The sequence below is a fragment of the Pelmatolapia mariae genome, linkage group LG3_W (genome assembly GCF_036321145.2).
Source record: "Pelmatolapia mariae isolate MD_Pm_ZW linkage group LG3_W, Pm_UMD_F_2, whole genome shotgun sequence".
NCBI classification, from domain to species: domain Eukaryota; kingdom Metazoa; phylum Chordata; class Actinopteri; order Cichliformes; family Cichlidae; genus Pelmatolapia; species Pelmatolapia mariae.
This window is the reverse complement of record NC_086229.1, coordinates 9,846,298-9,869,991: the sequence shown is the minus strand read 5'-3', so window position 1 is coordinate 9,869,991 and position 23,694 is coordinate 9,846,298. Positions and strand designations below refer to the sequence as shown.

The following is a 23,694-nucleotide window of genomic DNA, read 5'->3' as shown; positions in this document are numbered from 1 at the left end:
CTTCTGTCTGCTGGATTGAAGAGTCCAAACTGTACACTGGAAACTCTCAGGTCAGGATTCAGACTTCATCATTAATGTATATTTAAACCTCTGCAGTCCAGGGTATAATTGGCTGTTTTTGACTAGTTTCACCTTTAAAAATGCTTACATTGCCTTGTTTTGTATCATTCTTTTGAGCACAACCTAACATGTTTGCAATTTGATGTTATTTTTTCATTTTGAAATACTGTATTAACACACTTGATCTAAATTCAAACAAGAAAACATAAAATCCAAGTAGAAAAGAGTTATGTTTTTTACTGCAAAAACCACGAACATGTTTAGCCAATCATTTTCATTTCTTGAAATGCAAATAGGAACTGTATATTTTAAAAACCTATGTACAAGTTTTGCAAACAACAAAGGTATATGCAGCTATTTACCTAAAAATGCAACCAAGGTGTATATATATTTGTCATAAATCTGGTTTTACGTGGCCTATCAACACAATTTAAAAACTGGTATATAGTTTGAAGTCTGCACCTTCAATTAGGGATGGGTATCGTTTAGGTTTTATCCGATACTGGTGCCAACCCGGTACTTTTGAAATGGTGCCGGTGCTTAAACGGTGCTCGAACTGGTGCTTAAACAATGGAAAACATAAACTTTGTACTAAAACCTCTCATTTTAGCTGTTTTTTGTATGTTAGCCTTTTCTGCAGCTATGGGGCATATATGGTTTCACTCTATCAAACTAGAAGACAGCCGCATGTAACTACGACATGTTTCATCAGATTTGAGGTGTTACCTCCTTTGCACAGTGTCACAGTTTCACCTTAAAGCACTTGTTGCAGGCTGCTGAATTTGCATCTTTTGCTGTGAAGTAAAGCCAGACTTTGACCGTTTCGCCTTGGGCATTTTTAAATCTGTAGCTCTGCTTTAAAAGAACCTATGTACCTGGGCCCGCCTACTATCCTTGGAAAGGTAAAATGATTGGCTAGAATCCAAAGTGTATGACATCTCAGGAAAAAAAAAAAAGCACAGAAATAAAGCACCGAAATGTGCGCTGCTTTTCAGTCTGGTTGCTACCGTTTATGTCAGAACCGGTGCCATATCGGATACCGGTATGGCACTGTGCAATACCTTTTGTTAATAGTCAACGGTGCAATAGACTTCAATACTTGAAATGTGCAATTCACTTGTATTCTTATTCCTATTTATTGTATTTATCCCCTTCGTATATTTTATTTATATATGTCTCTCTGTTTATATATGTGTATATATATAATATTCTGCTCACGCTCTGTAACTTCTGTCGGTGCTGTGCTTTTGGAAACCGAATTTCCCAGGGGAACCCACCCGAGGGATTAATAAAGTTTTATCTTATCTTATCTTATCTTATCTTATCTTATCTTATCTTATCGGTACCCATCCCTACCTTCAATACAGGTTGAAATGACTCGGGGTTAATAAAGCAAGAAATTCCAATTATGAACCCTGACGAGGCACAAAATGAAAATTAAATGAATCAAATTAAATTAAAACCATTACAGGTGACTACATCATGAAGCTTCGTGAGAGAAGGCCAAGGATTTGCAGCACCGTCAACAAAGCAAAGGGCTGCTACTTTGAAGAATCTAAAATATAAGACGTATCTAGAGTTATTTATCAATCCTTTTTCTTTTTCTTCTTTTGCTGCATAATTCCATATAGCTTACTTCAAATATATCATGTCTTCAGTACCTACAATAAAGGAAGTGTAAAAAATAAAGAAAACACATTGAGTGAGAAGGTGTGGCTCAAACTGGCAGTGTACATATGGTCTGCTTTAGGTGATATGAATTCGCTGCTGTAAGAATACATTTCATATATAACCTGTTCAGTCATATCTTGCTAATCTAATATATATATATTTTATATTATATGATAGATAGATCATATATTATAAAATAGGTGAGTGGCTTTAGCACTGCTGAAGCCACTCACCTAGTTTGGGAGTCACTGCACCTAGTGCTCTGATTACCACTGGGACCACCGTTACCTTCACCCTCCACATCCTCTGGAGCTCTTCTCTGAGCCCTTGGTATTTCTCCAGCTTCTCGTGTTCCTTCTTCCTGATGTTGCTGTCATTCGGAACCGCTACATCGATCACTACGGCCGTCTTCTCCTGTTTTTCTACCACCACTATGTCCGGTTGGTTAGCCACCACCATTTTGTCCGTCTGTATCTGGAAGTCCCACAGGATCTTAGCTCGGTCATTCTCCACCACCCTTGGGGGCATCTCCCATTTTGACCTTGGGACTTCCAGGTTATACTCGGCACAGATGTTCCTGTACACTGTGCCGGCCACTTGGTTATGGCGTTCCATGTATGCCTTGCCTGCTAGCATCTTGCACCCTGCTGTTATGTGCTGGACTGTCTCTGGGGCATCTTTACACAGCCTGCACTTGGGGTCTTGCCTGGTGTGATAGACCACAGCCTCTATGGATCTTGTACTCAGAGCTTGTTCTTGTGCTGCCATGATTAGTGCCTCTGTGCTGTCTTTCAGTCCAGCTTTGTCCAGCCACTGGTAGGATTTCTGGATATCAGCCACCTCCTCTATCTGCTGGTGGTACAAACCGTGCAGGGGCATGTCCTTCCATGATGGTTCCTCGTCTCCCTCCTCTTTTTTGGGTTTCTGCTGCCTGAGGTATTCACTGAGCACTCGGTCAGTTGGGGCCATCTTCCCAATGTATTCTTGGATGTTCGTTGTCTCATCCTGGACTGTGGTGCTGACACTCACCAGTCCCCGGCCCCCTTCCTTCCGCTTAGTGTACAGCCTCAGGGTGCTGGACTTCGGGTGAAACCCTCCATGCATGGTAAGGAGCTTTCTTGTCTTGATGTCAGTGGCTTCTAGCTCCTCCTTTGGCCAACTTATTATACCAGCTGGGTACCTGATCACGGGCAGGGCGTAGGTGTTGATGGCCCGGATCTTGTTCTTACCATTCAGCTGACTCCTCAGGACTTGCCTGACCCTCTGCAGGTATTTGGTGGTTGCAGCCTTTCTAGCGGCCTCTTCATGGTTCCCATTCGCCTGCGGGATCCCCAGGTACTTGTAACTGTCCTTTTATGTCAGCAATGTTGCCTTCTGGTAGTTCAATCCCCTCAGTTCTGACTACCTTGCCTCTCTTTGTTACCATCCGACTACACTTCTCCAGTCCGAACGACATTCCAATGTCATTGCTGTATAGCCTGGTAGTGTGGATCGGTGAATCGATGTCTCGTTCACTCTTGGCATACAGCTTGATGTCATCCATGTACAGGAGGTGGCTGACAACTGCTCCGTTCCGTAGTCGGTATCCGTAGCCAGTCTTGTTAATGATCTCACTGAGGGGGTTCAGGCCTATGCAGAACAGCAGTGGGGACCGAGCATCTCCTTGGTAGATCCCGTACTTGATGGTGACTTGTGCTATGGGCTTGGAGTTGGCCTCTAGTGTTGTACGCCACATCCCCATTGAGTTCCTGATGAAGGCTCTTAGGGTCCTGTTGACCTTGTACAATTCTAGGCATTCCAGTATCCAGCTGTGGGGCATTGAGTCATAGGCCTTCTTGTAATCAATTCAGGCTGTGCATAGGTTGGTCAGTCTGGTCTTGCAGTCTCGGCTGACTGTTCTGTCTACCAGTAGCTGGTGTTTTGCGCCTCTGGTATTCTTGCCAATCCCTTTCTGTGCCCCACTCATTTATTGACCCATGTGCCTGTTCATCTTAGCCGATATGATGCCTGACAGGAGCTTCCATGTAGTACTGAGGCAGGTAATTGGTTGGTAGTTGGATGGGATCGGTCTCTTCTTGGGGTCCTTGGGGATCAGGACCGTCCGACCTTCGGTTAGCCATTCCGGGTGTCTCTTGTTAACTAGCAGCTGGTTCATTTGTGGCCTCAGGTATGGACAGCTTGCTGTATTTCTTATGCACCTTCTTTGTCGCACCTTTCTGCAACTCCGTTAGTTGGCTAACCTCCCTCCGTGCTACTTTGATCTTGCCCTCTAGCCTCCTTCTCCATGCAGGGTACTGCCCCTTGTGGCTGTTCAACTTGTAGCCAAGCATCTCACTGATCACTGCTGCCGTATTGTAGATCAGCTTGTTAGTGTCAGTAATCGTGGTTGTAGGTATTGTAAGTAGTGCTGCATTAACATCATCTAGCAGACCTTCTGAGGGTACTTCACGTAATCTTGGTAACCGGCTACGGGGGATCCAGGTTTCAAGCTTGGCCATGATCCTATTTTTCAGGTCAGTTCCTCTTGCACTCATACATATATATATATATATTAAAAAAAACACCCAGCACACCCCTGCGGGCGGTTTATCCTTCAAGCTCGGGTCCTCTACCAGAGGCCTGGGAGCTTGAGGTTCCTGCGCAGTATCTCAGCTGTTCCCAGGACTGCGCTCTTCTGGACAGAGATCTTCGATGTTGTTCCCGGGATCTGCTGGAGCCACTCGCCTAGCTTGGGAGTCACCGCACCTAGTGCTCTGATTACCACTGTGACCACCGTTACCTTCACCCTCCACATCTTCTCGAGCTCTTCTCTGAGCCCTTGGTATTTCTCGAGCTACTCGTGTTCCTTCCTCCTGATTTTGCTTTCATTCTGAACTGCTACATCAATCACTACAGCTGTCTTCTTCTGTTTGTCTACCACCACTATTTCCGGTTGGTTAGCCCCATTTTGTCTGTCTGTATCTGGAAGTCCCACAGGATCTTAGATCAGTCATTCTCCGCCATATTAGGGGGCATCTCCCATTTTGACCTCGGAACTTCCAGATTATACTCGGCACAGATTGTTCGTGTACACTATGCCGGCCACTTGGTTATGGCATTCCATGTATGCCTTGCCTGTTAGCATCTTGCACCCTGCTGTTATGTGCTGGATTGTCTCTGGGGCATCTTTACACAGCCTGCACCTGGGGTCTTGCTGGGTGTGATAGACCCCAGCCTCTATGGATCTTGTGCTCAGAGCTTGTTCTTGTGCTGCCATGATTAGTGCCTCTGTGCTGTCTTTCAGTCCACCTTTGTCTGGCCACTGATAGGATTTCTGGATATCAGCCACCTCCTCTATCTGCCGGTGGTACATACCATGCGGGGGCCTGTCCTTCCATGATGGTTCCTCGTCTTCCTCCTCTGAAATTTTCCAAAACATTCTTTCCACTATTATTAGTAGAAGCAGAAGAATGACGTGAAAAAGCTGCTATGTAAAATGTGAAATTAATTGAGTAAAAGATTTAAGCTACACAAAACACCACTGTGTTCTGTAACAGGAACAGGAGAAAAACAATACCACAGTGCACGGTACACACATTACAGTAAAGCTTCTCTACCGGCTGACAAACCAAAAATATCAGTTGTTGCGACACAGGATTTTATGTCGAAATCATCTAATAATTTAATTAATGGCAGTGATGCGGACGCTCCAACGGTCTATTGTGGTGAAGAGAGAGCTGAGCGTAAAAGCGAAGCTTTCAATTTACCGGCCGACCTATGTCTGTACCCTCACCTATGCTCACAAGCTGTGGGTAGTGACCGAAAGAACGAGATCGCGGATATAAACGGTGGAAATGAGCTTCATCTGAAGGGTGGCTGGCCTCTCCATTAGAGGAGTCCGGCCATCCAGGAGGGGCTCAGAGTAGAGCCGCTGCTCCTCCACATCGAAAGGAGCCAGGTGGTTCAGGGATCTGACAAGGATGCCTCCTGGGCGAGGTGTTCTGAGCATGTTCCACCGGGAGGAGGTCCCAGGGCAGAGCCAGGACACACTGGAGAGATTATATCTCTCGGCTGGCCTGGGAACGCCTTGGTGTTCCCCGGACAAACTAGAGGAGGTGGCTGGGGAGAGGGATTTCTGGGCTTCTGCCCCGGATAAAACGGAAGTACATGGATGGATGACCCACCCCTGTCCCATCTTTTAACATCAAGGGTGTAATGGAGACATTCTAGCTTCATATTTGGGGAGCTGATAAGTTGTCAATCTATTCTATGGTCATTGAGCCAAGATGAGTCAGAGCTCTCTGGAGCTCAGTGTTGCTTTAAGGACCTAGCCCTTATTTTTGGTAATCACTACCAGCTCTCTTGTTTTTCCACTCAGAATCTCTACAATTAGAGTCCCTACTCTCATATCCACAATGCTTCCTTTCCATACAACCTCCCCCTGCCAAGTCATACAACTTCCCCCTCTGGTCTTCCTTGGCTATTGGGTAACAGTGCCACAGTTTTCACCCTCTGGGCCAATAGCATTTTATATTTGGCAAAGATTTTACACCAGACATCTTCTTGATGCAACCCTTCACATTTATCCTGGCTTAGGACCAACACTAGGAGTATACTGATGCCAAGCATATCAGGGTTGTGACTGGGCCTTTCATCCATATGAATAATAGTGCTGTCTCAGTCATGCTGGAAAAACAGTTAAAATGGTTTGAGCATTTGTTACTTTGAGGTTGGACTATAGCTATATATTTATTTCAGAACTTTATAACAGCTCCCAGGGCTCTAGAGTGCGACCAATTTGGTCGCAAATGCGACCAAATTTTTCCGTGGTGCGACTAAAAAAAAAAATTTGGTCGCACTGGTGCGACCAACTGTTACCAACATTTGGTCGCACCTGTTTAGGTAACAAAAAAAAAATCTCTGTAACTCTCCATGTGGTCAACAACAGACACACATTATGCCCCTATCGTGGACTAAACCAATCAGAGATAGTCAGGGGCGGGACCTCTCTGATTGGCCGTGGTCCAGTGGAAAGTGCAGGTAGAAGAGAGAGGTGAGTAGCTTGAATAAAGCGATATCAATTCATTAACGGATTCCACACAAAGACGTAAACACAGAGCGACCCGACGCATCAGAATCAGCTTTGTCTTTCTCGGCTTTCTCACCGGACGGCCCGCAGACGGACACGCTGTCGGAGCTTAGCGATTCTGATGCGTCGGGTCCGCGCTGTGTTTCCGTCTTTTTGCGCTGATTCTGAGCTGCAGGTTTTCTCTCTCCAACCAAAATTTGCCGAGCCAAAAAGAAGCAGCAAACTGCGCTTCACATTTGATCAATGTCGTCATGAATTCCCTCTGACTTTTGCTGTTTTGCTTCCACCACGATAAAAATTACACTTCCTACACAGCTCCCTGTGTGTACTTCAAGAACAGTTTCCCGTCTCAAATCTCTGTTTTCTGGATTATTCATTCGCTTATTACCCACCAGTCTACCGTTGTTTACAGCGCTGTCTTTTTCTTTTTTCATGTAAATGACGTCCGACAAGAAAGCCTAATTTCTGCTGTTCAATACTGAAGAAATTTAAACTTCTTAAAATTATGCAAAATTGCGGAATATTGCAGAATATTTTTAAGGTTATCTGCTATAAAAAGCCAGACCAGGAAAATCTCCTTCATGTTTTTCTGTGTTTTATTCTCAGTTACTTTTACACAAAGGCATCTGCTGTGATGTTCACAATTCTGATGAAGTCTCACAAGTGTCAGTACTGATAAATGATCAGAATTATAATATTTCTGACTGTCTGAGGCTAAACTGAATCGAATCAGGACTTTGAGAACCGGAATCGAATAGATTATAGAAATCAGTGATGATATCCAGCCCTAGTGAGCAGCCTAGGCCTGAGAGAAGTGGATGTAGCTGTGGGTAATAAGAAAAGATGAAAAGAACTATTGATAACTTTTGTGTTAAGTTAAGGACTCATCCGTCTGAAATTCATAGCCAGCTCTGACATGGTGCCATCAATCTTTGAATGCTGAAAAAGCAGCAGTGTATCCAGAAAACACACTTTATGCTGCAATAAATGCACTGCCCAAGTGTCCCCTCTCCCCACTGCCTTTCAGCAGCATGCAACAGCAAACAGGTCGTCAGAGGAGCCAAGATGATGATTAAGTTTAACATTTTCTACAATATTGACAAAGCACTTTAAGCACAAGATTGTTAGTTAATAATTTAGAAATGAATATTGTCTGTATGGACTTCCCCCCCAAAGAAGGTGCACATGTAAAACTGCGGTGTTAAGCGAAGCGGTTGAAAAATTTGAGTGCTCCTAACTTTTGTGCCGGTACGCCTAAATTTTTTAAGTTAGGCGTACCGGTGCGCCCATGTCAAAAAGTTAGTCTAGAGCCCTGGGTCCCTCAGAACCCATTAGTTGCTCCAAAAGGCTGCAGTGAGAGTACTGAGCAGGACTAGAGAGATGATATTTCTCCCATATTGGTCGATTAAGGGACTTCCTGTTAAATTCAGAGTTGAATTAAAAGTCCTGAATGATAAGCCCTCATCATTTTGCAACCCCCCCCCCCAACAAAAAAAGACATATAATAGTATATTCAATTTCAGGGTGCAGGTTTAATTGTGGTTCCTAGTATTTCCAAAAGTACAATATTAGTAAACAACTACTGCCATCTTTTGTGAATTGTCATATCATGTATGAAGCTAAATGGAATCAAATGTATTGTTGGCACTGTATTTAGCGAGGAAAAATCCTTCTTTGCAGTGTTTACAAATGGATTGTTGTGTTTTGTGTGTCTACAGTCTATCAGGTTGTCTTATAACAGAGGAAGGCTGTACTTCTCTGGCCTCAGCTCTGAGCTCCAACCCCTTCCAACTGAGAGAGCTGGACCTGAGCTACAATCATCCAGAGACTTCAGGAATGAAGTTGCTGTCGGCTGGACTGAAGGATCCACGCTGGAGACTAAACACTCTCAGGTATGGAGAGAATGTTTGATAGAGGAGGAAGAGCTGGAAACATTTTCTGTGTCCTTCACTCATTTTCTCTGTCTCTCTGTCTAGCTCTCTCTCTCTCTCTCCCTCTCTCTCTCCCTCTGTATATATACAGTCAGGTCCATAAAAATTGGGACATCGACACAATTCTAACATGTCTTTATACGCCATGGCTTTATAAACCACCACAATGGATTCCAAATAAAACAAACAAGATGTGCTTTAACTGCAGACTGCCATCTTTTATTTGAGTGCATTAACATCCAAATCAGGTGAGCGGTGTAGGAATTCCAATGTGCCTCCAACTTGTTAAGGGACCAAAAGTAATGGGACTATTGGCTTCTCAGCTGTTACATGGCAAGGTGTATGTTATTCCCTCATTATCCAGGGCTCTAGACTAACTTTTTGCCACAGTTGCACCGGTGCGCCTAACTTTAACAAGTTAGGCGTACCGGCACAAAAGTTAGGCACACTAAAATTTTTCAACCGCATCGCTTAACTCTGCAATTTTACATGTGCACGTTTTTTTTGGGGGGGGAATTACAGTCCATACAGACAATATTCATTTCTAAATGTTTTACTAATAATCTTGTACTTAAATTGCTTTGTCAATATTGTGGAAAATGTTAAACTTAATCATCATCTCTGCCTCCTCTGACGACCTGTTTGCTGTTGCATGCTGCTGAAAGGCATTGGGGAGAGGGGACACTTGGGCAATGCATTTATTTCAGCATATAATGTGTTTTCTGGAAACACTGTTGCTTTTTCAGCGTTCAAAGATTGATGGCACCGTGTCAGAGCAGTGGCTATGAATTTCAGACGGATCAGGCCTTAAGTTCACATCTGTCAGGCCTGGGCTACTCACTAGGGCTGGGTATCATCACTGATTTCTAAAGAATAGCTTTAGTGTTGTGGTTTATTTAAACTTGAGTATGAATTTATACAAAATGCAGCAAGATATTAAAAAAACTGTTTTATTGATTTAAAAAAACACACTATATCGGATTCATATCGGTATCGGCAGATATTCAAGTTTATGATATCGGTATCGGACATAAAAAAGTGGTATCGTGCCATCTCTACTAGTAATGTAACCCCCCCTCCTCCGCTGCATACTTGGTATTACCCAACCAGCTTTCTCTACCAAACCTTCACTGTTTGCTGTATGTTTGTTAGCGCAGTCGCTGGTGCCAGAGACTGCCAGTGACTTCAGTCTGAGGGTTTGAAGTTTCCATGTCTGTGTGATGTGTGGTGTGAAGGCTGCTGGTTAAACTGGGACTCACTGTTTAAAGCACTGAGTGCTCATAGAGAGATGCTCCATGAGTCCCAGTACAGACTACAAACATGGTGGAAACTTAGCTTTGATATCCACACACTCTGCACGTCTGTGAGTAACTGTGATAAAGATGTGCAGAGAGTGAAGATGTGCAACCAACTCCGTTAGTTGGCTAACCTCCCTCCGTGCTACTTTGATCTTGCCCTCCCTCCTCCTTCTTCATCGAGGGTACTGCCCCTTGTGGCTGTTCAATACATATATATATATATATATATATATATATATATATATATGTATATATATATATATATATATATATATATATATATATATATATATATATATATATATATATGTATATATATATATATATATGTATATATATATATATATATGTATATATATATAGATATATATATATATATATAGATATATATAGATATATATATATATATATAGATATATAGATATAGATATATGTAGATATATATAACCTGGATCCCCTGTAGCCGGTTACCAAGATTACGTGAAGTACCCTCAGAAGGTCTGCTAGATGATGTTAATGCAGCACTACGGATGATACCTACAACCACGATTACCGACACCAACAAGCTGATCTACAATACGGCAGCAGCGATCAGTGAGATGCTTGGCTAAAAGTTGAACAGCCACAAGGGGCAGTACCCTCCATGGAGAAGGAGGCTAGAGGGCAAGATCAAAGTAGCACGAAGGGAGGTAAGCCAACTAACGGAATTGCAGAAAGACGCGACAAAGAAGGTGCATAAGAAATACAGCAAGCTGTCCATACCTGAGGCCTTGGAAACTGCCAAGCAAAGACTTACAGCCTTGGCCAGCCGCCTGAGGAGGTACACCAGAGAGATAGAAGGCAGGAGAATAAACCAGCTGTTCTCCACAGAACCAGCAAAAGTGTACTCTCAGTGGCAAGGGAACAATAAGAGAACAGCACCACCAAGGCTGGAGACGGAGCAATACTGGAAGAGCATATGGGAGAAGGACGCAACCCATAACGGCAATGCTCAGTGGCTAGTGGATCTGAGGGCAGACCATAGCGACCTCCCTGAACAGGGTCCAGTAACCATCACAGTGGCAGATATCCAAGAAAGGGTCTCCAGTATGAAGAGTTGGACAGCACCAGGGCCCGACATGGTTCACGCCTACTGGCTGAAGAAGCTGACTGCACTCCACGAGCGTCTGGCAGCACAACTGAACCAGCTGCTAGTTAATGAGAGACACCCGGAATGGCTAACCGAAGGCCGGACGGTCCTGATCCCCAAGGACCCCAAGAAGGGACCGGTCCCATCCAACTACCGACCAATAACCTGCCTCAGTACTACATGGAAGCTCCTGTCAGGCATCATATCAGCTAAGATGAACAGGAACATGGGTCAATACATGAGCGGGGCACAGAAAGGGATTGGCAAGAATACCAGAGGCGCAAAACACCAGCTACTGGTAGACAGAACAGTCAGCCGAGACTGCAAGACCAGACTGACCAACCTGTGCACTGCCTGGATTGATTACAAGAAGGCCTATGACTCAATGCCCCACAGCTGGATACTGGAATGCCTAGAATTGTACAAGATCAACAGGACCCTAAGAGCCTTCATCAGGAACTCAATGGGGATGTGGCGTACAACACTAGAGGCCAACCTCAAGCCCATAGCACAAGTCACCATCAAGTGCGGGATCTACCAAGGAGATGCTCTGTCCCCACTGCTGTTCTGCATAGGCCTGAACCCCCTCAGTGAGATCATTAACAAGACTGGTTACGGATACCGACTACAAAATGGAGCGGTTGTCAGCCACCTCCTGTACATGGATGACATCAAGCTGTATGCCAAGAGTGAACGAGACATCGATTCACTGATCCACACTACCAGGCTATACAGCAATGACATTGGAATGTCATCCGGGCTGGAGAAGTGTAGTCGGATGGTAACAAAGAGAGGCAAGGTAGTCAGAACTGAGGGGATTGAACTACCAGAAGGCAACATTGCAGACATAGAGGACAGTTACAAGTACCTGGGGATCCCGCAGGCAAATGGGAACCATGAAGAGGCCGCTAGGAAAGCTGCAACCACCAAGTACCTGCAGAGGGTCAGGCAAGTCCTGAGGAGTCAGCTGAATGGTAAGAACAAGATCTGGGCCATCAACACCTACGCCCTGCCTGTGATCAGGTACCCAGCTGGGGTAATAGGCTGGCCAAAGGAGGAGCTAGAAGCCACTGACATAAAGACAAGAAAGCTCCTTACCATGCATGGAGGGTTTCACCCCCAGTCCAGCACCCTGAGGCTGTACGCTAAGCGGAAGGAAGGGGACCGGGGACTGGTGAGTGTCAGCACCACAGTCCAGGATGAGACAAGAAATATCCACAAATACATCACGAAGATGGCCCCAACTGACAGCGTGCTCAGTGAATACCTCAGGCAGCAGAAACCCAAGAAAGAGGAGGAAGGCGAGGAACCATCATGGAAGGACAGGCCCCTGCACGGTATGTACCACCGGCAGATAGAGGAGGTAGCTGATATCCAGAAATTCTACCAGTGGCTGGACAAAGCTGGACTGAAAGACAGCACAGAGGCACTAATCATGGCAGCACAAGAACAAGCTCTGAGTACAAGATCCATAGAGGCTGTGGTCTATCACACCAGGCAAGACCCCAGGTGCAGGCTGTGTAAAGATGCCCCTGAGACAATCCAGCACATAACAGCAGGGTGCAAGATGCTAGCAGGCAAGGCATACATGGAACGCCATAACCAAGTGGCCGGCATAGTGTACAGGAACATCTGTGCCGAGTATAACCTGGAAGTCCCGAGGTCAAAATGGGAGATGCCCCCAAGGGTGATGGAGAATGACCGAGCTAAGATCCTGTGGGACTTCCAGATGCAGATGGACAAAATGGTGGTGGCTAACCAACCGGACATAGTGGTGGTAGACAAACAGAAGAAGACGGCTGTAGTGATCGATGTAGCGGTTCCGAATGACAGCAATATCAGGAATAAGGAACACGAGAAGCTGGAAAAATACCAAGGGCTCAGAGAAGAGCTCGAGAGGATGTGGAGGGTGAAGGTAACGGTGGTCCCCGTGGTAATCGGAGCACTAGGTGCGGTGACTCCCAAGCTAGGCGAGTGGCTCCAGCAGATCCCGGGAACAACATCGGAGATCTCTGTCCAGAAGAGCGCAGTCCTGGGAACAGCTAAGATACTGCGCAGGACCCTCAAGCTCCCAGGCCTCTGGTAGAGGACCCGAGCTTGAAGGATAAACCGCCCGCAGGGGCGTGCTGGGTGTTTTTTTATATGTATGTATATGTATATATATATATGTGTATATATATATATATATATATATATATATATATATATATATGTATGTGTGTATATATATGTATGTGTGTATATATATATATATATATATATATATACATATATATATGTTTATATATACATATACATATGTATATATGTATATGTATATGTATACATATATATATATATATCCTCAGAGCATTACTGGAGGCCAAGGTAATGCCATCCAGAGTAAGAATCTGCTTAGATACCATATTTCTAATATTTTCAGGGCCGAGTACAATAACCTCAGTTTTATCTGAATTAAGAAGCAGAAAATTAGCGGCCATCCAGGTCTTTATGTCTTTAAGGCATTCCTGCAGTTTAACTAATTGGTGTGTGTTACCTGGCTTCATGGATAGATAGAGCTGCGTGTCACCTGCATAGCAGTGAAAATTTATGCTGTCTTCTAATGATGCTGCCTAAGGGAAGCATGTATAATGTAAATAAAATTGGTCCTAGCACCGAACCCTGTGGAACACCATAATTGATCTTAGTGTGTGAAGAGGACTCTCCATTTACTTGAACAAATTGGAGTCTATTAGATAGATATGATACAAACCACTGCAGTACAGTACCTGTAATACCTACAGCATGTTCTAATCGCTCTAATAGGATATTATGGTCAACAGTATCGAACGCAGCACTGAGGTCTAGCAGGACAAGCACAGAGATGAGTCCACTGTCAGAGGCCATAAGAAGATCATTTATAACCTTCACTAAAGCTGTTTCTGTGCTGTGATGAGCTCTGAAACCTGACTGGAACGCTTCAAATAAGCCATTCCTCTGCAGATGATCTGTTAGCTGTTTGACAACTACTCTTTCAAGGATTTTTGATATGAAAGGAAGGTTGGAGATTGGCCTATAATTAGCTAAGACAGCTGTTTAATAAAGCGGTTTAATAAATTGGTCCATATTTCTAGAAATGAGAGCTGCTCCATCCAAAGTGGGATGGATGCCGTCTCTCCTAACAAGACCAGGTTTCCTCCAGAAGGTTTGCCAATTATCTATGAAGCCCACATCGTTTCTGGGACACCACTCAGACAGCCAGCAATTTAAGGAGAACATGCGGCTAAACATGTCACTCCTGGTCTGATTGGGGAGGGGACCAGAGAAAACTACAGAGTCCGACATTGTTTTGGCAAAGTTACACACCGATTCAATATTGATTTTAGTGACCTCCGATTGACGTAACCGGGTGTCATTACTGCCGAAGTGAATTATGATCTTACTGTATTTATGTTTACCCTTAGCCAGCAGTTTTAAATTTCCTTCAATGTCGCCTGCTCTGGCCCCTGGAAGACAATTGACTATGGTTGCCGGTGTCTCTAGCTTCACATGTCTGAGAACAGAATCACCAATTACCAGAGTTTGACCCCCGGCGGGTGTGTCGCAGAGTGGGGAAAAACGGTTAGACACATGAACAGGTTGGTGGTGTACTGGGGCTTCTGTTTAAGTCTATGCTTCCTCCTCACCGTCACCCAGCCGCCCTCTTTCCCCAGCTGCTTGGGGTCTGCCGGGGAACAGCTAGCGGGGCCTACACTATCTTCGGCTGCACCAGCTACAGGGGCCTTGCTAGCTACGGGTGAATGAAGGGTGCGAAGCCGAGTCTCCAATTCAGTAATCCTGGCCTCCAGAGCTGCAAATATGCTACATTTGTTACAGGTATCATTACTGCTAAAGGAGGCCGAGGAGTAACTAAACATCTGACACAATGAGCAAGAAAGTGCAGGAGGGACAGGTGAAGTAGCCATGGTGCTAACGAGTCGGCTACGAGCTAAGCTAGCGAAACAGTATCCATGTATCCCTTGCTTGCTAGCATCTTGCACGCTGCTGTTATGTGCTGGATTGCAGGCATCTTTGCAGAGCTTGTTCCTGTGCTGCCATGATTAGTGCCTCTGTGCTGTCTTTCAGTCCAGCTTTGTCCAGCCACTGGTAGGATTTCTAGATGTCTGCCACCTCCTCTATCTGCCGGCTGGTACATATTCTGCAGGGGCCTGTCTTTCCATGATGGTTCCTTGTCTTCCTCCTCTTTCTTGGGTTTCCCCTGCCTGAGGTATTCGCTGAGCACGCAGTCAGTTAGGGCTATCTTCCTGATGTATTCGTGTATGTTCGTTGTCTCATATATCCAGTCTCATCCTGGACTGTGGTGCTCGTTTGGCTCTCAGCGAAGGCGGTCGCACTTTTCTCCTCTTCTCCTCTCCCTTAGCTTCCCTGCTTAGCCTCTAATGTCTTTGTCTAGTCTTGTGTTTTTGTATTACTTTTCCCTGGAACACTCTCTCACAGTCTGTTCTCTAAAACCTAAAAGAGGAATTATGGATTGGATCAACTGGTCCTTACATGCAATTGACACCCCTTTCTCAACGACAAGTCTTGGCTTGGGTGAGCCTGAGTGCTGAAGATATCTACCTATTCGGAACCATGATAACAGGGTTCTGGCTGATCGGAGCTGGCTTGGCCCTGACTTAAGAAAGCAGAACCGGCTGTTCAAACCTCCACGAGGCTGCCCGCTGGGATTGAAACGATGGGAAGAGGCGTGAGTTTCTCAAAATGGGCTCATTGAGTGCAGCATGGATATGATCTTGGAGAGGCTACGGCTGCTGTGAATACTCAGAATAAGATCTCTGAATGCAGACTGGATACATCTTGGAAGGGCTAGCTCGGAATAACATCTCTGGGTGCAAATCGGATGACATCTCGGGGAGGCACACTGTCGTGACTTCTCAGAATCGCCTCTTTGAACACAAGAATGACAACATCACAGACGCAAGTATGGCGAAGCTCGCGGCTCTCCAACGGGAGATTGAGAGACCAGTGTTGTACTATAGAACTGCTTTGAAGTTCATATGAGCTGTTCGCACTAAAGTAAAAAGCACCATCACTTCATGCGGATACCCTCTTGGTGCCAGCTGCGGTCGCAAGACTTGAGCCGAACAAAAACACCCTGATAACGACTGTTTTTACACTGTCTCAGCTAAACTCTGGACACGCATACACATACACACTCACTGATATGCACACATTCATCCCCCCTCCCTTTCCAAACGCCTTCGATGCTTGTTTCCTGCGTGGGAACACGGCGGGTCTGTGTGCCGTTCTGGAATGGTAGCGCTGTGCAGGGTGGCTGCTGTGTTTGCTTCGGATTACTCCTCACCCCCCACCCAACCGTGTGGCTTGTCATGTCTTTCATAATGTTGTGCCGTGGACATTTATGTGCTTTTTGTGCAGAGGAGTTTTTTTGTCTCCTGTTCTCATGCTGTCCTACCATGGAAGCACAGCATGAGTAGAGGTCTCTTTTTTTCCTCTTGTACTTTCCCATTGTAGTGTACATTTCAGTGTTTTTTCTGTAACGCTACCGATCTCCGACTTGTATCCCCATGTGATGTCTGTGTTGTGTGCGTAAGGTCGGGGGGGGGGGGGGGGATTTCACTGCAGGGCAACCTGCATGTGGCGAATAAAGCTTTGATTGATTGATTGATTGATTGATTGATTGACACTCACCTTGGGCTGGGTATCATCACTGATTTCTAGAATCAATTCGATTCCGATTCACAAAGTCCTGATTCGATTTGATCCACGATTCGATTCGATTTGAATCGGGGAAATTTTGCCTCAGACAGTACAAAATATTATAATTCTGATCACTTATCAGTACATACCCATATTTTTATATGGGTATGTTGTCATGATCCTGGGTCCTTTTGACCCAGCGTTTTGTGTTTTCTATTAGTGTCATTTTGGTTCTGTTCTTCCTCCTGTTTAGTGTTGTTCTGTTCTGCCGTCTACTCCTGTGTTAAGTCCGCGTTTCCTAGTCTGTGTCTTTGTGTGTATGTGTTTCCTGTTTTATTGTGAAGGTCTGCGTCTGATGTGAGTGTTTTCAGTTTGCCTCCCTTGTCTCGTCAGGTTAATCTCTCCCAGCTGTGTCCCCCACCTGTGTGTAATCTCCCTGTGTTCTCTGAGTGTATTTTAGTCGTGTCTTTTGTCTTAGTGATTGCTGGTTGGTCTGTGTTGTTTCCCCTCGGCCTCCCTGCGTCTCTCCATGTATATTTCCCCGGACCTCCCTGCATCTTCGTTTCTGGTTTGTTTTGTTAGTTTTACCCAGTTTAGGTTTTCCTGTTCATGTCACCTGCCATTTCTGTTGATTTGCACTCCTGTCAATAAATGTTCACCTGCACCTGAGCTGCTGCTTCTGGTCCTAAATAATTCCCACACGGCCTGCACCCGCAAACCGTGACATATGTACTGGGAAAGTAAAGAGAAGGAACATCTCTGAATCAAGGTGGGGGCCTAAGGGTACATCTTTTGCCATCAAACAATGCTGTGATTCCAGCCATTCCCAAACTCTCTGTGAATGGTACCATTGATCAGTGGTTGTTGATAATTGTCATGAGAATTTGCATAATTATGTTGAAGGAACTGACCTCCCTAGCCTATTGTTCCTTTGATGGGTTGGTTTCAGTCATTATGCAAATGTACTGTTCATAAGATTGGGGAAACCTGCAGTCAGCTGAGACTGAAGAAGTCACTTGGATGAGTGACGAAAAGTTTCTCCCTCTGAAAACGCTACATCCAGATGAACAGAATCAACCTTTGGAGACATCATCAATGTGTTTGTTAAAATCCCTGACTATAAACAGTCTGGACAGTTTTATAGTGGAGCGTCTTGATTCATTCTCAATCATCCAGGAAAGTAAATCTCCAAAAGGCAAAAACATGGGTGTGCCATGGGCTCCCCAGTTTCACCCATCGTGGCCAATTTGTACATGGAAGAAGTGGAAAAGAGGGCTTTGCTATCCTACCCTGGAACACCACCAAGCCATTGGTTCAGATATGTGGATGACACCTGGGTGAAAATCAAATCTCAGGACATACTAGATTTCACAGATCACAATAACTTGGTGGACCGACACATTAAATTCACTAGGGAGGATATGAAAAGTGGCAGGTTAGCCTTCTTAGACTGTGAGATTTCCATCAGTAATGGGGGACATCTAAAAGCTGACGTGTACCGTAAACCTACGCATACGGATCAGTATCTAAGGTTTGACTCTCATCATCCACTGGAGCACAAACTGGGTGTCATCAGGACGCTACAACACAGAGCACCATCCCCACTGACACAGCGGCCAGGGAGGCAGAAGAACAGCACATCAAGAAGGCCCTGAGTAAATGTGGTTATCCCAGCTGGACTTTTGTCAAAGCGGGAAAGGCACTTACAGAAAGCTCCAGCCGATCCAGGAGAGAAGGACAACCGCTGCCCCAGCATAAACCTGTAGTGATCCCATATGTGTCAGGAGTATCGGAGCAGTTGAGACGCATTTTTTCTAAACACCGGGTCTCTGTGGCTTTTAAACCCCAAAACACGTGTCCTGAATTCGTAGTTTGAGGTGAGGGACAAACGACTACAGAGCCCAGTGATGCGTCAAAACAATGATTTTATTAAACACACATATATATGTGGGAAGCCGAGCACGATCACCAAAAACAGCATCAGTCTTCCCCGAACAATAATAAGGAGTGGTATATATAACAGTTGATGACGGAGAACAAGCGTCAAACACTTAGATTTCCTGGAAATGAAAGTATCAATTCTTGTAATCTAAGAACGTTCCAGCACAGTGGACGGTAGAGACCCCACCAGATGTTTTTTATCATTGCTCAACCATCTTCTACGCTGGACAAGTCACGTAGCAACTTCTGAACAGAACAAAACAGTCTAGATACAGTGTGTGTATGTGCAGGCCCAAGATGAGTGTTTTCGTGTCCTCAGTCAACCTTCTACTAGAGTCAGACTCTGCAGAAACACACAGAGCTCTATGCTGTGAGTTCATTATTTGTCATAATGTGTTATAGTGTAAACAGATATGAATATATATAGATAACATGAATACAGTTCAACCTGCGATAAAAGATTATTATGGAATTATAATTGTTATCACACCTGGAATACAAACTGTAATATAACATCAACAGATTCAATTAATGCTTTAATGACATGATGATGAAAATAATGCACACTCATATATGCTGGTTATGAATAGTAACAGAAAAAATAATTTCCTCTCCACATTCCTCCTCTTTGGCCTTAGAAAAAGGCCAACACTCATCATTATTGTCTCACTCCTCAGACCAGTTAGCCACCTCTCGCAATGGCATCATAGACCCAGGACCAGTTAAACCAACTGGCTCCGAATCCATAGCCCTCTCCACCAGCTTCATCAGCACTCGTCTGGTCAGAGGGATGAGACAACAACCTATAACCAAAATACCTATAAAAGTAACAAAAGAAAACATGGCAGACATAAACCCACCCTTCCATTGCCCAAAAACAGACGTCATCCAGTCCCCCAGCACATTATTCACACCTGATTGTTCATGCATAGTTTTGGATAAAGTTTTCAGACTCTCCAGCGCCCTGGTTACCGTGCCATCAGGAGCAGTGTTGTTGGGAATGAAAGTACAACACATGTCACCAAACATAGAGCATACACCTCCTTTTTCGGCCAGCAACATGTCCAGAGCCATGCGATTTTGCACCCCCATCAAAGACGTCGGGCCTAATTGTTCCGCAAACCCCTCCACCGCGTCTCTGGTAAGGTTAGAGAGCCTCAGCAAATTATAATGAACATAGTTAATGCGATCAACATTTTTATTTGGAGTTATCCATATAAACACACTCTCAAAACCTGCCGCTATTTGGTTAACTAATTTATATTCATCAGGAACTCCCCTGGGAACTCCTATTGAGTCAATCCAGGTTGGGGAGTCCGTTCTTGGGTCATAACGATGTGTACCCGTTGCGCTTCTTACCCTCAACATGTGTCTCCTCCGTCTGGCTGTCAATGTGCGTGTGTCATGTTGTGGAATGGCTTTAACCTTACTCCCTATCAGCATTAATGGTGCTCCTAACCGCACCATAGCACACGTCCCCACACTTCCCAAAGGAACCTGCACCAAAAGAGTATAATGTCCACAGTAATAATACAATCCACCTCTAGCCCATGTACCTATTATTGTGTTTGGGTCACTTACATTGTTGGTGGTCTTTCCCGTGAGCGTCCTTATACACCAACTTGGGTCAATTTGTCCCAGAGTGTATCTCACACTGTCTGTAGCAAATTCAAAACATGTGTAATTATCTCGCTTAGGTGTGAATGAACCTGTTCGTGTACGTTTGTCAATAGGTGGATATAAACTTGACAGCGTAGTGCAATTACCTGTGACCACAGCTTCTCTCGTCAGTCTCAGCATGCAATTATAACCCCACTCATCCTCTGGATACAGAGGCGCAGGCTCAGTAAACAACCGAGGTCTAGCTGTAGCACAGGCAACACAGTCAGACACCTCTTGTTCTTTAGCATTTTGAGCCACCCAATCAAGCCAGAGATTACTGTCACTGAAACCGGTGGCACGCTCAATCAAATCCTGAGGTTTTAGTCTAGTGTAATCTGTTGTGACAAGCCATTTCTCTTTTGGTTGGTGCTCCTTATGAGCAATTGTACCCGAAGTGACTGTTGGCTCTGTTAGATTTGTGACCACACCCTTATGAGATGGTTCAGACTTTGGATTAACTAAGTTCACCCGAATTACACCTGATGGATCTGTCCCTATCACATCTACCCCAATTACCAGATAGAACGCGCCTCCTGAAATCCCCGATTCAGGAAGTTCACTCCACGGTCCTAGGGAAAGAGTGACAGGGTTATGTGAAACAGAATAATCCCTTTGAATGGCTATCCCCTTAAGGGCCTGCGGCACCGCTGGCTGCCATCCTAGTCCTGTCCAACCTACCACATCTTCCCACGCACACCACTGATCTGTTATGTAGATGTAAACATGTTCGCTCCACGAAGGGCCCCAAACCGACTTACGAAAGCATATCATGGGGTGATTACAAACCCACACATCATATGCTCTCCAGCTGCTACTAGCTCCTGTACACTTAATGACATCACACAAATCGAACGTGAATGATGTTGTGGACCCGTTAACATAATCTAACTCGATCCCGCCAGAGGTGCTGAGGCACTCATCACCTTCACCTGAGACGTCACGCTTGAATTTTCTTCGCGACTCAATCAATTTGGACTCTGGAGCGGCTGGACCTCTGCGTCTGGGCAATTCACCAGTCTGCCAAAAGATAAACAAACATATTAGAACACTCACACATGCCAACACTCTGATTAGTTTCCAATTTCCCCACAACCTCATGGTTCTAATCCCCATACTCTCCTTGTAACTTTAGACTGGAGCCCCAGCCTCTCAAACTCCACGCCTCTCTGGCACCTCCTCTTTGAGCGCCGTGATGGTCTGCGATCCTCCTCTTCTTTCTTCGACTTACCAGGTAGACTACTGGTCAGTCGTTGCACAGGTGAGAGGATTATTCTGCCTCTTTTTACCACCCGTGTTATTTGGAGATGAGCTTGTTTCCACCAAGCTCTCGTCTGCCACTGCACACTGAGACCAATGGAACCAGGTCTCGCCTTTCCCCTTCAGCTGGACCGCTGTTGTGGTACGAGCCGTCACCTCAAATGGCCCCGTCCATCTTGGGTCTTTCCACTTTCGCTTAATGACCTTCAGCCACACCACCTTGGCGTCTGGGATGGTCCTGTCCACCGGGCTCACTCCTGCTGCAACCTGTTGTGTGAAACTAGACACAAGAGCTTTTAATTCTTTCCAATATTCTGCATGCGTTCTGTTACTTTTTATACTTTCTTCCGCCGGGACTGCCGTCCAGGGACCTGGAAACTGCCGTCCTGTCAGCAGCTCGTACGGCGTGAAATCTGTTGAATGGTTAACAGAACATCTTATAATCATTAATGCAATGGGCAGAGCTGCAACCCAATTTAGCCCCGTTTGAGCAGAAATTTTGGCTATTTTGTTTTTCAAGTTTAGGTTCATTCTTTCTACCTTCCCTTGGGACTGAGGATGATACACAGTTCCAAACCTGTGTTGCACCCCCAGCCTCTGTTCTACTTCTGCCAAATCTTTGTTTTTGAAATGTGTTCCATTGTCTGACCGAATTCGTTTAGGAAACCCATACCTTGGAATGTAATGATTAATCAGACACTTAATTACACTCTTTGCATCTTCTCTTTTTGTAGGCCACGCCTCTGGCCAGCCGGTCAGAGCATCTACACTTACCAACAAATACCTGACTCCTCCTGGACCCAAGTCGATCATGTCAGTGAAGTCGATGACAATCTCTTCTCCTGGTCTCTCTGGAATGGGAAACTTACCTGCTTCTGGCTTTATCACTGGCTTTGGATTGTGCCTCCCACAGATCAGGCACGTCCTAGCTTTCTCTTTAATCATATCTTTCAAGAATGGGTGCCACCAATGACACAGATGTCTCTCCATCTGGGCCACACCCACATGACCGAGCCCATGTGCTTTGGTGATCTTCTGTTTTGCCAGGTTTGCAGTCAGCACAGGTCGTCCTTCGGGTCCTCGCCAGAGACCTCCTTCTTCCCATGCTCCTCGGCTCTTCCAGACCCCCTTCTCCTCTGGGGCCGCCTCCTCTTGGGCCTTCCTGGCCTCCTCTAACATGTTGACTCCTGATTCTTCTTCCACACTTATTTGCACCATCTGCCTTGGTCCTTTATATCCTGCAGCCTCCTTTGCGGCTCGATCGGCTTCTTCATTTCCCCTGGCCACCATGCCAGTCCCAGAAGAGTGACCTTTACATTTTATAATACTCACCTCTTCCGGATCTTCCAAGGCCTGTTCAAGTTCCTCCATTTCCTTCTTGTGGCAGATTGGTGCATTGTCTGCTGTCCTGAATCCTTCTCTTCTCCATTGAGCTAGCTCCACATGAGCTGCTCCAAAGGCATAAGCTGAATCCGTGTAAATGTTGACTCTTTTCCCTTTAGCAAGTCTCAGGGCTCGGCTTAAAGCAATTACTTCTGCTCTCTGAGCCGACTGCTGCCCTTCAAGTCTTCTGGACTCTTTTACTTCAAATTCAGTCCCATTTCTGCAGACTACAGCATAGCCTGCCTTTAATCCTTCTTCATCTCTGCACTGTAAAAAAGAAAATGTTGAGAAAACGTAAAATTTCAAGGCAACATGATGCAAGAGATTTTTGAGTTTTCTCAACTTTTGCCAACTGTTGTTGACTCAACTAAGATTTACAAGTTCTGCCAACTTGGATCTTCTTGTTCACCTAATTAGGATAATCCTGGAAGTCTAACGAAGAAATTCTGGTTTCAATGCCATGTATTTCTGCCTTCACCAAACACAGATATTCTTGTTGAGTAATCATACAATTCTTACTCCAGTGAGTTGAAAATTTACCTATATAAACAAAGGAAAATGTATGTTGTTATTATACTTGAAAAAACACTTAAT

General features: G+C 45.0%; 1 protein-coding gene across 1 annotated transcript in view; it reads left to right on the top strand.

Annotated features, from left to right (window-relative positions):
- The window catches only part of LOC134624181 (protein NLRC3-like), a 54,573-nt gene that overhangs the window by 17,376 nt on the left and 13,503 nt on the right, over window positions 1-23,694 (top strand). Inside the window, exon 7 of the mRNA XM_063469167.1 lies at window positions 8,518-8,691. Coding sequence (XP_063325237.1) covers window positions 8,518-8,691 — 174 coding nt within the window. The remainder of the gene's footprint in view (window positions 1-8,517; window positions 8,692-23,694) is intronic.